The sequence below is a fragment of the Rhinoraja longicauda genome, chromosome 9 (genome assembly GCF_053455715.1).
Source record: "Rhinoraja longicauda isolate Sanriku21f chromosome 9, sRhiLon1.1, whole genome shotgun sequence".
Taxonomy (NCBI): Eukaryota; Metazoa; Chordata; class Chondrichthyes; order Rajiformes; family Arhynchobatidae; genus Rhinoraja; species Rhinoraja longicauda.
In genome coordinates, this window is record NC_135961.1 from 5,505,458 (window position 1) to 5,523,090 (window position 17,633).

A 17,633-nucleotide genomic window follows, 5' to 3' on the forward strand; every position below is an offset into this window, starting at 1 on the left:
GGAGAGAGGGTGGTTCAGGCGGGAAGGGATGAGTGAAGCAAGAGGTTGCGGAGGGAGCAGTCTCTGCTGAAGGCAGAAAGAGGTGGGGTTTGGAGGACGTGACCACGTTGGGGGTCACGTGGAGGTGGGATCACTGGAGGTGGCGGAGAATGTCGGTGGATTGTGTGTTTCACGCGGAGGCTGGTGGGGTGAAAGGTGAGGACCAGCGGAACTCTATCCCTGTTTCATCCAGGGTGAGGCGGATCGAGAGGAAAATGGTGGGATGCTGAGGAGATGTGGGTGAGGGGTCCATCTTTGATAGCAGGGGGGGAGGGGGGAAACCATGTTTACTAAAGAAGGAGGACATCCCGGATGTCCTAGAATGGAAGGCCTCATCTCAGGAGTGGATGCGGTTGGAGAAATTGAGAATAGGGACATTGCTGCACTGGTGGGTAAGGCAAGGCAGTGCCTTTACCACCTCAGACAGCTGAGGAAATTCAGTCCCTCTGAGGATCCTTCAATGCTTCTACTCTGGGGCTGTAGAGAGCATCCTGTCCGGCAACATCACAGTCTGGTTTGGGAACAGCTCTGCCCAGGACAGGAAGGCTCTGCAGAGAGTAGTGCGTTTGGCTGAACGCACCATGGGAACTACACTCGTCCCCCTGCAGGACCTATACATCAGGAGGTGCAGATCCAGAGCCAGCAACATTATGGGGGCCCCCTACCACCCCAGCAACGGACTGTTCCAGCTGCTACAGTCAGGCAAACGCCTCCGCTGTCATGCTGTGAAAACGGAGTTTCTTCCCACAGGCCATCAGGACTGTTAACTGACTACGGGCGCCGTCTGTACGGAGTTTGTACGTTCTCCCCGTCACCTGCGTGGGTTTTCTCCGAGATCTTCGGTTTCTTCCCACACTCCAAAGACGTACAGGTTTGTAAGTTAATTGGCTGGGCAAATGTAAAAATTGTCCCTAGTGGGTGTAGGATAGCGTTAGCGTGCGGGGATCGCTGGGCGGCGCGGACTCGGTGGGCCGAAGGGCCTGTTTCTGCGCTGTATCTGTAAATCTAAAAAAATCTATTATAACTCCAGGGACCACATTTTTTTCTGTATTAATTTTAATTTTTATGCTGTAATTGTAATTTTTTTACACAATCCGCAGGCATTGCCGCTTTCATTTCACTGCACATCTTGCATGTGATATGTGACAAATAAACTTGACTTGACTTGACTTGTTTTTGGAAGAGAGGCGAGATGGGAAGTGGTATACTCCAGGCAACTGGGAGTTGTTGGGCTACTAGGACATTGAGGGAAGTTAGTGCAGAAATAGCAGGGGCTATGACGGAAATATTTCAAACGTCATTAGAAACAGGGATGGTGCCGGAAGATTGGCGCATTGCGCATGTTGTGCCTTTGTTTAAAAAAGGTTCTAAAAGTAAACCTAGCAATTATAGACCTATTAGTTTGACGTCTGTGGTGGGAAAATTAATGGAAAAGATACTTAGGGACAATATATATAATTATTTGGATAATCAAGGCCTGATTAGAAACAGTCAACATGGATTTGTGCCTGGAAGGTCATGTTTGACTAATCTTCTTGAATTTTTTGAAGAGGTTACCAGGGAAATTGATAAGGGCAAGGCTGTGGATGTTGTCTATATGGACTTCAGTAAGGCATTTGACAAGGTTCCACATGGAAGGTTGATTAAGAAGGTTAAATCGTTGGGTATTAATAGTGAGGTTGCAAGATGGATTCAACAATGGCTGAATGGGAGATACCAGAGGGTAACGGTTGACAATTGTATGTCAGGTTGGAGGCCAGTGTCTAGTGGAGTGCCCCAAGGATCTGTGTTGGGTCCACTGTTGTTTGTCATTTACATTAATGATCTGGATGATGGTGTGGCAAATTGGATTAGTAAATATGCAGATGATACTAAGATAGGTGGAGTAGTTGATAGTGAGGTAGATTTTCAAAGTCTACAGAGAGACTTGGGCCTTTTGGAAGGGTGGGCTGAAAGATGGCAGATGGAGTTTAATGCTGATAAGTGTGAGGTGCTGCATTTTGGTAGGACAAATCAAAATAGGACGTACAGGGTAAATGGTAGGGAATTGAGGAATGCAGTGGAACAGAGGGATCTGGGAATAACTGTGCATTGTTCCCTGAAGGTGGAATCTCATGTGGATAGGGTGGTGAAGAAGGCGTTTGGTATGCTTGCCTTTATAAATCAGAGCATCGAGTATAGAAGTTGGGATGTAATGTTGAAATTGTACAGGGCATTGGTGAGGCCGAATCTGGAGTATGGTGTGCAGTTCTGGTCGCCAAATTATAGGAAGGATGTCAATAGACAATAGACAATAGACAATAGGTGCAGGAGTAGGCCATTCAGCCCTTCGAGCCAGCACCGCCATTCAATGCGATCATGGCTGATCACTATCAATCAGTACCCCGTTCCTGCCTTCTCCCCATACCCCCTCACTCCGCTATCCTTAAGAGCTCTATCCAGCTCTCTCTTGAAAGCATCCAACGAACTGGCCTCCACTGCCTTCTGAGGCAGAGAATTCCACACCTTCACCACCCTCTGACTGAAAAAGTTCTTCCTCATCTCCGTTCTAAATGGCCTACCCCTTATTCTCAAACTGTGGCCCCTTGTTCTGGACTCCCCCAACATTGGGAACATGTTATCTGCCTCTAATGTGTCCAATCCCCTAATTATCCTTATATGTTTCAATAAGATCCCCCCTCATCCTTCTAAATTCCAGTGTATACAAGCCCAATCGCTCCAGCCTTTCAACATACGACAGTCCCGCCATTCCGGGAATTAATCTAGTGAACCTACGCTGCACGCCCTCCATAGCAAGAACATCCTTCCTCAAATTTGGAGACCAAAACTGCACACAGTACTCCAGGTGCGGTCTCACCAGGGCACGGTACAACTGTAGAAGGACCTCTTTGCTCCTATACTCAACTCCTCTTGTTACGAAGGCCAACATTCCATTGGCTTTCTTCACTGCCTGCTGAACCTGCATGCTTCCTTTCATTGACTGATGCACTAGGACACCCAGATCTCGTTGAACTCCCCCTCCTCCTAACTTGACACCATTCAGATAATAATCTGCCTTTCTATTCTTACTTCCAAAGTGAATAACCTCACACTTATCTACATTAAACTGCATCTGCCATGTATCCGCCCACTCACACAACCTGTCCAGGTCACCCTGCAGCCTTATTGCATCTTCCTCACAATTCACACTACCCCCCAACTTAGTATCATCTGCAAATTTGCTAATGGTACTTTTAATCCCTTCGTCTAAGTCATTAATGTCGACAAAATGGAGAGGGTACAGAGGAGATTTACTAGAATGTTGCCTGGGTTTCAGCACTTAGGCTACAGAGAGAGGTTGAATAGGTTGGGTCTTTATTCTTTGGAGCGTAGAAGGTTGAGGGGGGACTTGATAGAGGTTTTTAAAATTTTGAGAGGGACGGACAGAGTTGACGTGGGTAGGCTTTTCCCTTTGAGAGTGGGGAAGATTCCAACAAGGGGACATAGCTTCAGAATTGAGGGACAAAGGTTTAGGGGTAACATGAGGGGGAACTTCTTTACTCAGAGGGTTGTGGCTGTATGGAATGGGCTTCCGGTGGAAGTGGTGGAGGCTGGCTCGATTTTATTATTTAAGAGTAAATTGGATAGGTATATGGATAGGAGGGGATTGGAGGGTTATGGTCTGAGTGCAGGTAGATGAGACTAGGTCAGGGAGAATGGTCGGCGTGGACTGGTAGGGCCGGACAGGCCTGTTTCCATGCTGTAGTTGTTATATGTTATATGTTATATGTTACTGTGTAGTAGACGTCAGTGGGTAGTCTGTCCCCTGTGATGGAGACAGAGAGATGAAGAAAAGGGAGGGAGGTGTCATATCATATCATATCATATATATACAGCCGGAAACAGGCCTTTTCGGCCCACCAAGTCCGTGCCGCCCAGTGATCCCCGTACATTAACACGAAGGACAATTTTTTTTTAATTTTATTTATTTTTATTTTTTTTTTTAACATTTACCCAGCCAATTAACCTACATACCTGTACGTCTTTGGAGTGTGGGAGGAAACCGAAGATCTCGGAGAAAACCCACGCAGGTCACGGGGAGAACGTACAAACTACTTACAGTGCAGCACCCGTAGTCAGGATCGAACCTGATTTTCAGGCGCTGCATTCGCTGTAAAGCAGCAACTCTACCGCTGCGCTACCGTGCCCATTGAATTTGATGGCAGGGTGGAAGTCAGTGGTGAAGTTAAGGAGAGCAGTGAGTTTTGTAGGGGCACAGGAAGCAGCCCCAATGTTGTCTTCAATTTAGCAGAGAAAGAGTTGGTGGGGGGTGCCGTGGTTCATTTGGAGAAAGGATTGTTCAACGTAACCAACGAAAGGGCCGGCTTAGCTGGGGCCCATGCAAGTGCCCACGGGCACATCTTTTACATGGAGAAGGAATGAGGAGTCAAAGGAGAAGTTGTTGAGGGTGAGGACATTGCGCCGGGCGGAGTAGTGTGTCAGCAGAGGGAAATAGATCGGGTCCATGCTTGAGGAAGAACCGGAGGACCTTGAGACCTTGTTGGTTGGGGACGGGGGTGTGAAGGGACTGGACGCCCATGGTAAAGACGAGGCAAGAGGGGCCTGGAAATGACAAATTATTGAGTTGAAGGGCGAGTGAGGTGTCTCGGATGTAGGTGGGAAGGGACCGGACTCGGGATGAGGCATAGGGTGGAATCAAGGCATTTGGAGTTGGATTCTATGATAAGGAGAAACATTGGATATGCCAGGGCTGACCTGTTTGTGGAGTTTGGGAAGGAGAGGGAAGCAGAGTGGAGTTCGCCAGAGGTGATAGGATTGGTAACTGTCTGAGAGATGATGTCCTGGTGTTCATCTGTGGGGATCCTGGTCAAGGGCTTGGGATGAGGAGGTGCCCGAGAGCTGGCACGGTAGCGGTCAGCATGCCAGACTACATTGTCATGGTGGCACGGTGGTAGAGCGCGGTCTACAGCGCCAGAGACCCGGGTTCGATCCTGACTACGGGCGCTGCCTGTACGGAGTTTGTACGTTCTCCCCGTGACCTGCATGGGTTTTCTCCGAGATCTTTGGTTTCCTCCCACACTCCAAAGACGCACAGGTTTGTAGGTTAATTGGCTTATTAACCTACAACCTTATTAACCTTATTAATAAATTGTCCGTAGTGTGTGTAGGACAGTGTTCGTGTGCAGGGATCTCTGGTCAGTGTGGACTCGGTTGGCCGAAGGACCTGCTTCCATGCTGTATCTTGAATGAAACTAAACTAAACTACGACATCTCCCTTGTCGGTGGGTGTTGTAACAACTGGACCAAGTGGACGCTTTGGGCCCAAACCTCTGCATTGGTGCAGCACCCTCTCCTTCCCCCCATCCCCTCTCCCCCCTCCCACCCCCCCCTCCCCCCTCCTTCCCCCTCCCCCCTCCTTCCTCCTCATCCCCCTCCCCCCCTCCTTCCTCCTCATCCTCCTCCAACCCTCCCTCCCCTCCCCCTACCCCCTCCCCCTCCCTCCACCCCGCTCCCTCCCCCCCTCCCTCCCTAGGAGGTAGATTTAAACTTTAAAATGTGAATAACTTTAAAAATATAACACCGATTTCTATGAAACTTCTTCCATTAGCACCAAAGGGACGACGGTGAGTAAGGTGGGCCTAAAATTGCCGCGCTATCGTGTACCGTTTTGGCTGTAGTTCAGGAACAAACAAACAAACAAACAAACGAAAGTTTTAGTATTTAGATGTTTGGACTTTTGCTGAGTGTGCCGGGAGCTGTACATTCAGAGGGTCGATTGATATTGGAGCGAAGACAGGGAGTGGGGATGTCAAGATGATTGATGTGGTGCTGCCAGTAGGAAATATAGTGGTCCAGAGAGGCCAGATGAAATACTAGAGATTGGAGAAGGGGGGATGGGTGGGGTTGGGTGGGTGAAAACCCGACACGGATAAGGGCTGGGGTCAGACCCAGACTCTGAGGGGAACAGAAGGGTGGAGGAATGCTTGGGGGAGGGACTGTGTTGGTTTAGGGTTAAAATGAGGATTAAATGTGTCAGTGGACTGCAGTGCAGTTAGACAATAGACAATAGACAATAGGTGCAGGAGGAGGCCATTCGGCCCTTCGAGCCAGCACCACCGTTCAATGTGATCATACCCCGTTCCTGCCTTCTCCCCATACCCCTCTGACTCCGCTATCCTTAAGAGCTCTATCCAGCTCTCCCTTGAATGTATTCAGAGAATTGGCCTCCACTGCCTTCTGAGGCAGAGAATTCCACAGATTCACAACACTCTGACTGAAAAAGTTTTTCCTCATCTCCGTTCTAAATGGCCTACCCCTTATTCTTGAACTGTGGCCCCTGGTTCTGGATTCCCCCATCATTGGGAACATGTTTCCTGCCTCTAACGTGTCCAACCCCTTAATAATCTTATACGTTTCGATAAGATCCCCTCTCATCCTTCTAAATTCCAGTGTATACAAGCTTAATCGCTCCAGTCTTTCAACATATGACAGTCCCGCCATTCCGGGAATTAACCTAGTAAACCTACGCTGCACATGTACTATGGGGAATGACGTTGTATTAAAGTCAAAGATTTTAATTCGAGAGTGTGTTTGCTCCCCACCTTACGATGCTTCGACTTGCGATATTTCGACTTTGCGACGGTGCTAACGGCAGCGACCCCTAGCGAGCCACAGCTCGCTTCCGGACACGTGATCAGGTGTATTCAATGCATTTCGACTTACAATATTTTCGGTTTGCGATGGGTTTCTCGGGACGTAACGCCATCGTAAGCTGAGGACCACCTGTGTAAAGAAACCCATGAACTATTTTGAACAGGGGGCGAGGAAAGCTTTTATTCAATGTAAATTAAAAAAAATACTCGATTGAATCAGGATCCCGACCCAATCTGTTGGGTCATCTGTTCATCTGTTCAAACTTCTCTCCACAGATGCTGCCTGACACATTGAGATCTTCCAGCTATTTGTTTTTGTTTTCCAATTTTCTGCAATGTCTTGTATACGCTGGAATTTAGAAGGATGAGGGGGGATCTTATCGAAACATATAAGATTATTAAGAGGTTGGACACATTAGAGGCAGGAAACATGTTCCCCATGTTGGGGGAGTCCAGAACCAGGGGCCACAGTTTAAGAATAAGGGGCAGGCCATTTAGAACTGAGATGAGGAAAAACTTTTTCAGTCAGAGAGTTGTGAATCTGTGGAATTCTCTGCCTCAGAAGGCAGTGGAAGCCAATTCTCAATGCATTCAAGAGAGAGCTAGATAGAGCTCTTAAGGATAGCGGAGTCAGGGGGTATGGGGAGAAGGCAGGAACGGGGTACTGATTGAGAATGATCAGCCATGATCACATTAAATGGCGGTGCTGGCTCGGAGGGCCAAATGTCCTCTTCCTGCACCTATTGTCTATTGTCTATTGTCTATCTCCATATTTAATGATTGCTTTGCAATCCAATGTTTAGCTCAGGGGCGTTCTCAACACATTTTTTCATTTGCATCCCAGCATAGAATGATCAATAGCTTCTTGTACGAAAAGTTTGCCCCAGCAGCCGAACAGGGTTGAAAAGATCCTGTGCAGAATGTATTTATTCACAATTGGCTGGAGTAACTCAGCAGGTCAGGCAGCATCTCAGGAGAGAAGGAATGGGTGACGTTTCGGGTCGAGACCCTTCTTCAGACTGCATAATGGGATTGACACCTCCTATAATCAATCTTCCATGTAAACATTTCCCTACAGGATGAACGTATTGTGAAGGAAATAGACATCAGCAACCATGTGAAAGAAGGTTTTGAAAAAGCCGATCCCTCTCAGTTTGAATTGCTCAAAGTCCTGGGCCAGGGATCCTATGGAAAAGTAAGTGAACTATTAGAATTGTTTGGTCTTTATGTTAAAATAATCTTTTTGGAAAACCATATGGCACAACATATTATACATTAATGTCATGTAACTTGGATTTAGGGTTAATGTAGTGGCAACTGAACCCAGGGCCGTCTTTACAGCATTATGGGCCCCGGGCAAAGCAGTGTACTGGGGCCCCTATGACAACTACTCACAGGAATAAAAATGCAAGTCACTTAACATACACAGATCAGCATGGGGCCCCTATGCTCATGGGGCCCCGGGCAAGTGCCCATCAGGCCCATGCGTTAAGACGGCCCTGACTGAACCATCCTACCACAACCAGAGATTAGTCGTGAACTATCTTTGACCCACAGACTATCTTTGATCGGACTTTACTGGCTTCATCTTGCACTAAACATTATTCACGTTATTCCCTTTATCATGTATCTGTACACTGTGGAAGGCCCGATTGTAATCATGTATTGTCTTTCCGCTAACTGGTTAGCACGCAACAAAAGCTTTTCACTGTACCTCGTGACAAGAAACTGAAACTGAAACTGAAACTTAGATAGAGAAATGATTATTGGTCAGAAAGCAAAGAGTAGGATTAAATGGATACCTCTCAAGGTTGCAGGCTGTGGCTGTTACGATACAGGACAAATTAGTTCAAGGCCTCCAGCTATCAGTGAAGTTGGGAGGTCATATTGCAGCCGTATAAGACGGTGGTGAGGCCGCATTTAGAGTATTGTGTTCAGTTCTGGCACCTTGTAATAGGAAAGATGTCGTCAAGCTGGAAAGGGTACAGAGAAGATTTACCAGGATGTTGCCAGGACTCGAGGGTCTGAGCTATCGGGAGAGGTTGAGCAGGCTGGAACATAAAAGAAGAGAAAGTACAAAACTTTGTTATAGCTGCAGAAATATGGAGAGTGGAGGATGTTTTGGGCGGGCATGGTTTTTTTTGTGTCCGACAATAAGGTCTTCAGTTCTGGGCACCATGTTATAAGAAAGATGTTGTCAAGCTGGAAAGGGTACCGAGAAGATTTACGAGGATGTAGCCAAAACCTGAGGGCCTGAGCTCTAGGGAGAGTAGGCAGGGACTCTATTTCTTGGAGCGCAGGAGGATGAGGGTGATCTTACAGAGCTGTATAAAATCATGAGAGGAATAGATCGGGTAGATGCACAGAGTCTTTTGCCCAGAGTAGAGGAATCAAGGACCTGAGGATATAGGTTTAAGGTGAAGGGGAAAAGATTTAATAGGAATCTGAAGGGTAACCTTTTCACACAAAGGGTGGTGGGCATATGGAATAAGTTGCCAGAGGAGGTAGTTGAGGCTGGGACTATCCCAACATTTAAGAAGCAGTTGGACAGGTACATGGATAGGACAGGTTTGGAGGGATATGGCAGGTGGGACGAGTGTAGCTGGGACATGTTGGCAAGTTGGGCCGAAGGGCATGTTTCCACACTGCATCACTCTACGACTCTATGAGTCAAACCGAAAAGCGCTTGTAAATCTCAGAATAGTACATGATTGCACTGTGTAATGTCAAGAGGAGATGTGATTATTCTGAATCACATATTATTGGCACACAAGTAGCTAGTGTCATAAGGCTGTATCACATTCATCACTGCCTAATTCAGCTCAAGAAATATTACCATGACAATGTGAGACGTTTCCGTAACACTAATTTTCACCCCCACCATCTCCCACACATGCATGCTTACTCAGTAATAGGCCAACCTCATGAGTCTCTTGATTTAATTTCCAGTTATATGGGAATTGCAATAATATGGCGGAATCAGTGATCCACATTTCGCCCGTCAGTTTCTGCTCTGTTATCTAACCATCGTTTGCCTTGAAATTAAATCGCATGCTATTTTTTTTTAAATGATCAGACAATAGACAATAGACAATAGGTGCAGGAGTAGGCCATTCAGCCCTTCGAGCCAGCACCGCCATTCAATGCGATCATGGCTGATCACTCTCAATCAGTACCCCGTTCCTGCCTTCTCCCCATACCCCCTCACTCCGCTATCCTTAAGAGCTCTATCCAGCTCTCTCTTGAAAGCACCCAACGAACTGGCCTCCACTGCCTTCTGAGGCAGAGAATTCCACACCTTCACCACTCTCTGACTGAAAAAGTTCTTCCTCATCTCCGTTCTAAATGGCCTACCCCTTATTCTTAAACTGTGGCCCCTTGTTCTGGACTCCCCCAACATTGGGAACATGTTTCCTGCCTCTAATGTGTCCAATCCCCTAATTATCTTATTTGTTTCAATAAGATCCCCCCTCATCCTTCTAAATTCCTGTGTATACAAGCCCAATCGCTCCAGCCTTTCAACATACGACAGTCCCGCCATTCCGGGAATTAACCTAGTGAATCTACGCTGCACGCCCTCCATAGCAAGGATATCCTTCCTCAAATTTGGAGACCAAAACTGCACACAGTACTCCAGGTGCGGTCTCACCAGGGCCCGGTACAACTGTAGAAGGACCTCTTTGCTCCTATACTCAACTCCTCTTCAAATCAGGATTATCTCAAACTCATTCTGTTGATTTGAATGAGCTTTTTCAAACTCTCTGCAGCTTCCCATTCCTCCACATTCAATTGGACACTCTCTTTCTCTCTGGGAAAAATCGAACTATCTTCCAAAGAATATCAGAGGCCAAATTTGAGGCAAATATCTGGTGGGGTGGGATGGGGTGGTGGGTACAATTGCAGGTAACTTCCAGCATTCATTAGAATTAATCTTGAATTTGTAGAATTACTCATAGTCTTTGATATTCCACGAAGATCCTCCTACTTGACGAATATTCATTAGGTCATAAGTGATAAGAGCATAATTAGGCCATTCGACCCATCAAGCCTTATCCGCCATTCAATCATGGCTGGTCTATCTCTCCCTCCTAACCCCTTTCTCCTGCCTTCTCCCCATAACCCCTGACACCCGTACTAATCAAGAATTTATCTATCTCTGCCTTAAAAATATCCATTGACGGCCTCCACAGCCTTCTGCGGCAATGGATTCTACAGTTTCACCACCCTCTGACTAAAGAAATTCCTCTTCTCCTCCTTCTTCAAGGAATGTCCTTTAATTCTGAGGCCGTGACCTCTGGTCCTAGAGTCTCCCACTAGTGGAAACATCCTCTCCACATCCACTCTATCCAGGCCTTTCACTATTCGGTAAGTTTCAATGAGGTCCCCCCCTCACCCTTCTAAACTCCAGCGAGTAGAGGCCCATTGCCTTCATATGTCACCCCACTCATTCCTGGGATCATTCCTGGACCCTCTTCAGCACCAGCACATCCTTCCTCGGACATGGGGCCCAAAACTGCTCACGATGAATAGTTGAAATACATAAAGTGTGCTATGTCTTCCATCAAATCCATCATGGGTGGCCATCAGAAACCATTGGAGTTCTCCTCGCAATACTTACTGTTCCATCTGCCCACTGGATGTTCTTCTCCTGCTCTTTGACGATTGGCATTTTACATCTCCCATTACCAGCCTAATGCTCGTGACACGAAGGAAAATAAAATGCTCTCTCAAATAGTTACACCAACAGTTACCACAACTATCCTGAAACATAGAAACATAGAAACATAGAAAATAGGTGCAGGAGTAGGCCATTCGGCCCTTCGAGCCTGCACTGCCATTCAATATGATCATGGCTGATCAGCCAAACTCAGTATCCTGTACCTGCCTTCTCTCCATACCCCCTGATCCCTTTAGCCACAAGGGCCACATCTAACTCCCTCTTAAATATAGCCAATGAACTGGCCTCAACTACCTTTTGTGGCAGAGAATTCCACAGATTCACCACTCTCTGTGTGAAAAAAAGCTTTCTCATCTCGGTCCTAAAAGACTTCCCCCTTATCCTTAAACTGTGACCCCTTGTTCTGGACTTCCCCAACATCGGGAACAATCTTCCTGCATCTAGCCTGTCCAACCCTTTAAGAATTCTGACGACCTTCTACCGCTGTACCACAGAGAGCATTCTGACATACGGCATCTATGTGTGGTATCTCAGCTGCACGGCGGCGGACAGGAGAGCTCTTCAGTGGGTCGTCTGCAGAATGCAGAGGATCATTGGGACACAGCTGCCAGCCCTGGAGGACATCTACAATGCACGCTGCCTCAGGAAAACCACCAGCATCTACAAGGCCCCCACACACCCGTGCCACCCACTGTTTGAACCACTTCCATCTGGCAGACGGTACAAGGCCTTCTACGCCCGCACCTCCAGACTAAGGAACAGCTTCATCCCTAGAGCTATAGCCGCTCTGAATCGGTCCTGCTGAGAGCCCACCATGATCCGTCTCTGCCCCCAGGGTCATCTGGCACAACTGACCCCTGCATGAACCTATTTACACTTTACCTTGTTCCCCCCTTTTCTTTTTCCTTTCCCCCCCCCCCTTTGATGTTTACATGTTCGCCGTGATTTATTTAAATATTTGATTTGAGAGCATCAATATGAAAGCGACAATCAAAATCTCGTTGTACTTGTACAATGACAATAAAGGATATTGTATTGTATTGCACTGTATTGTATTGTATTGTATTGTATTGTATTAGACAATAGACAATAGACAATAGGGCAGGAGGAGGCCATTCGGCCCTTCGAGCCAGCACCGACATTCAATGTGATCATGGCTGATCATTCTCAATCAGTACCCCGTTCCTGCCTTCTCCCCGTACCCCCTGACTCCGCTATCCTTAAGAGCTCTATCTAGCTCTCTCTTGAATGTATTCAGAGAATTGGCCTCCACTGCCCTCTGAGGCAGAGAACTCCACAGATTCACAACTGTGGAATTGTATTGCATTGTATTGTATTGTATTGTATGATCTTTAGGTATTCTAGATGTAGAGCAAATGGGGTTCCACACACCCCGGCCATGATCTAGTTTAATCGATGAACAGAGTTGAGGGTCACTATGTACAACACCTGGCTTAATATTGTTTTTGTGTCTGTGGAAAAAAAAACCAACGTTTGGAAAGTGTACATATTAACCTTTTGTTGTATGTTCTTTCTTTAAGGTCTTTCTTGTTAAGAAAGTCAAAGGCTCTGATGCTGGGCAACTCTATGCTATGAAGGTACTTAAGAAGGCCACTCTTAAAGGTGAGTGCTGTTACAGAAAGGCACTGTTATATGTTGTTCTGCTATTTCAAGGTGTAAAACTACATACCGTTGCTTTATGAGACAGATTGCTCTTTGCTATGCTTATCTTCCTACTTTACTGATCGCACGGTGGCGCAGCAGTAACGTTGCTGCCTTACAGCGCTTACAGCATCGGAGACCCAGGTTCGATCCAGGCTGCGGGTGCTGTCTGTACGGAGTTTGCACGTTCTCCCCGTGGCCTGCGTGGGTTTTCTCCGAGATCTTCGGTTTCCTCCCACACTCCAAAGACGTGCTGGTTTGTAGGTTAATTGGCTTTGTATGAGAGTAAAGTGTCCCTGGTGTGTGCAGGGTAGTATTTCTTTCCATCGAGTCCTCATCACGAGATTAGAAGTTGTTCAGCCCGAGCTGAGCACACTTCTCGGCGTCTGCACACAATGGCATCTTGCACCTCTTGTGCTTCTTGTGTGTGGTGGTGGGAAGGTTGGTGGAAACAGGGCCGCGATGTGAACGCTCTTTCCTTGACCCCAGGATAGTGTTAGTGTGCGGGGATCGCTGGTCGGTGCGGACTCGGTGGGCCGAAGAGCCTGTTTCCGCGCTGCATCACAAAACTAAACCTGATTTTTTTCTAAATGTAAAATATATTTTAAAGCTCAGGAATGTCTGAGGATGTAATAAACAGTCAGTTTATTTTATTGTCACGTGTACAGTGAAAACAGGCACAATGAAAAGCTTGCTATCCAGTCAGCAGAAAGACAATACATAACCAGGGCCGTCTTAACGCATGGGCCTGATGGGCACTTGCCCGGGGGCCCACGAGCATAGGGGCCCCATGCTGATCTGTGTATGTTAAGTGACTTGCAATAAATAAATACTACTTTAAAAATGTAGGTTCAATAAGTGCGTTTTTCGCAACATTTCCGGTCACTAAGTGCTTCTCACAGCGATCTGTAAGTGCTTTTTGCAACAATGTAGCACCCTAAGTCCATCACTAAGTGCTTTTCGGTAAGTGCTTTTCGCTGGCACGACAGGGGGGGGCTGGTAGGGAAAGGGGGGTGGGGGAGAGTAACGGTGGGGTCCCAGTACACTGCTTTGCCCGGGGGCCCATAATGCTGTAAAAACGGCCCTGTACATAACTACAATCGAGCCATTTTGTGTATACTGTAGGTACATGATAAGGGAATAACATTTAGTGCAAGGCAAAGCCAGTAAAGACCGATCAAGGATAGTCCAAGGGTCACCAATGAGGTAGATAGTAGTTCAGCACTGCTCTCTGGTTATTTTAGAATGGTTCAGTTGCCTGATAACAGCTGGGAAAAACTGTCCCTGAATCTGGAGGTGTGCGTTTTCACACTTTTGCCTGATGGGAGAGGGGAGAAGAGGGAGTGGCCAGCATCGTCCCTGATTATGCTGCTGGCCTTGCCGAGGCAGCGTGAGGTTTAGATGGAGCCATTGGAAGGAACTGCATGATGCACTGTTTCACAGTCTTAACTGCAAGACCTAGCCAGCAATCAAGGTTTTCCCAGCATTTCCAGGGTTGCAGCTTGTGTTGATCCACCATCTAATATGTTTTGCATCCAGAAAGCTCAAAGGGCCACTGGTTCAGCAAAGAGCTAGTTGGCAGGGTATCCACACCAGATAAGTACAGCTTGCTGAAAGGTTGACGGATTAGAATTGCATGATGCTTTACTGTTGCTGTGCTATTCCGAGCTATTGACAGATGACCATCTGATTCTCAGCCCCGAACTCTACCTCCGCTCTACATTGACGACTGTATTGGTGCTACCTCTTGTACCCATGCAGAACTCACTGACTTCATACATTTCACCACTAATCTCCATCCTGATCTTAAATATACTTGGACCATCTCTGACATCTCCCTATCGTTTCTGGATCTCACCATCTCCATCACAGGAGACAGACTAGTGACTGACGTCTGCTACAAACCTACTGACTCCCACAGCTATCTGGACTACACTTCTTCCCACCCTGTTTCCTGTAAAAATTCTAACCCCAACTCCCAATTCCTCCGTCTACGCCGCATCTGCGCCCAGGATGAGGTGTTTCAAACTAGGGCTTCAGAGATGTCCTCATTCTTTAGAAAACGTGGCTTCCCTCTTCCATTATAGATGAGGCTCTCACTAGGGCCTCCTCCATATCCCGCAGCTCCGCTCTTGCTCCCACTCCCCCCATTCGTAATAAGGACAGAATTCCCCTTGTCCTCACCTTCCACCCCATCAGCCATCGCATACAACATATTATCCTCCAACATTTCCGTCACCACCCACGGGACCCCACCACTGGCCACATCTTCCTATCTCCACCCCTTTCTGCATTCTGCAGAGACCGTTGCCTCCGTAACTCCCTGGTCCACTCGTCCCTTCCTACCCAAACCACCCCCTCCCCAGGCACTTTCCCCTGCAACCGCACGAGATGCAACACCTGCCCCTTTACCTCCCCCCTCCCTCGACTCCATTCAAGGACCCAAACAGTCTTTCCAGGTGAGGCAGAGGTTCACCTGCACCTCCTCCAACCTCATCTATTGCATCCGCTGTTCTAGATGACAACTTCTCTACATCGGCGAGTCCAAACGCAGGCTCGGCGATCGTTTCACTCAACACCTTCGCTCAGTCTGTCTCAACCAACCTGATCTCCCCGTGGCTCAGCACTTCAATTCCCCCTCCCATTCCCAATCTGACTTTTCTGTCCTGGGCCTCCTCCATTGTCAGAGTGAGGCCCAGCACAAATTGGAGGAACAGCGCCTCATATTTTGCTTGGGCAGTTTACACCCCAGCGGTATGAACGTTGACTTCGCTATCTCCAGATAGTTCCTCTTTCACTCTCTATCCCCTCCCCCTTCCCAGTTCTCCCTCTGGTCTTCCTGTCTCCTACTACATCCAATCTTTTGTCCCGCCCCCTCCCGTGACATCAGTCTGAAGAAGGGTCTTGACCCGAAATGTCACCCATTCCTTCTCTCCTGAGATGCTGCCTGACCCGCTGAGTTACTCCAGCATTTTTGGTCTACCAACTGATTCTCACAAATGGTTGACTTCTACGTCCTCTTGAAAACCCACAGGCAATAAGGTTTAAGCGCAGGTGTAAATTCAACAGGTTTACTCAATTGTCAATGGGAATACTTGAGGAAATATATTAGAGTGAATAGTTGACTTTTCAGTAATCCCACTGCCTACCGTTATCCTGAAGGAGACACAAAGTGCTGAAGTAATCCAGCGGGTCAGGCAGTATCTCAGGAGAACATGGATAGGTGAACATCGGGTTGGACTGATTGTTGGGGGAGGGGGGAGGGGGAGGTGGGGCGGGGGGGAAGGCTGGTAGAGAGGGGGGAAAAAATTTCAATACAATACTTTACATACTTACAGAACAGAAAAACTAATATTACGAACTAACCAAAGATATTATGAATTAGGAGAAAGAGCGCACAAGGTATTGGCATGGCAACTGAAAGAAGAACAAATATCAAGAACAATAAATTCAATTAGAACAGATCAAAACATTATTACTTATAAACCTAGAGAAATCAATGAGGTATTTAAGCAATTCTACACTAATCTGTACCATTCTGAATCTGAAAAGGATGAAATTAAGATAAATAATTTTTTATCCAAGATACAATTACCAACAATCTCTAATGAGGAGCAGATGGGACTAAATGCCTCCTTTACTTTGAGAGAGGTGGAGGAAGTATTATATTCTTTACCAAGTAATAAATCTCCAGGGGAAGATGGTTTCCCGCCTGAGTTCTATAAAAAATTTAAAGATTTGTTGTTACCAGTATTTATGGAAGTGATACATCAAGCGGAAAAAACTTCTACATTACCAGAATCCTTCTCACTGGCAATTATAACCGTAATTTTAAAAAAAGGGAAAGACCCTTTAAATGCATCTTCTTATAGACCAATATCATTGTTGAATGCAGATTATAAAATAGTTGCTAAACTTTTGGCAAGGAGATTGGCAGAATATTTACCGAAGCTGGTTAAAGAGGACCAAACTGGATTTGTCAAAAAAAGGAAAATATCTGATAATGTAGCAAGATTTATAAGTATTTTACATTTAGCACAGAAAAGAAAGGAATTGAGCGTAGCAGTTGCTTTAGATGCTGAAAAGGCGTTTGACAGGTTAGAATGGGATTTTTTATTTAAAGTATTAGAGAAGTACCGATTAGGAAATGGTTTCATTAACTGGGTAAAAGCTCTTTATAAACAACCTAAAGCCAAAGTGGTGACAAATGGCCAATCTTCTCAATCATTTAATTTGGAAAGATCTAGTAGACAGGGATGTCCCTTGTCACCGGCTTTATTTGTATTGGCCATTGAACCTCTGGCAGAACTAATAAGATCAGATTTAGACATTGAAGGATTTAAAGTGAATCAGGAAAATCACAAAATTACTTTATTTGCAGATGATGTTTTAATTTGTCTTACTAGACCATTGGAATCCTTAAGAAAATTATATTTCAGACTGGAAGAATATGGGAAAGTATCAGGATATAAAATTAATAAAGATAAAACTGAAATAATGCCTCTTTCTGAAGGTAATTATGATCAATGTAAAAGAGAAAGTCAGTTTAAATGGCAAAAAGAAGGCATGAAGTACTTAGGGGTTAAAGTAGATAATAAGTT

The 17,633-nt window shown here is 46.3% G+C and overlaps 1 protein-coding gene across 1 annotated transcript in view; it reads left to right on the forward strand.

The window, feature by feature from the left end:
• Positions 1 to 17,633, forward strand: part of LOC144596889 (ribosomal protein S6 kinase alpha-2) — a 170,189-nt gene that overhangs the window by 36,356 nt on the left and 116,200 nt on the right. The window contains exons 2-3 of the mRNA XM_078405755.1: positions 7,771 to 7,887; positions 12,912 to 12,993. Coding sequence (XP_078261881.1) covers positions 7,771 to 7,887; positions 12,912 to 12,993 — 199 coding nt within the window. The remainder of the gene's footprint in view (positions 1 to 7,770; positions 7,888 to 12,911; positions 12,994 to 17,633) is intronic.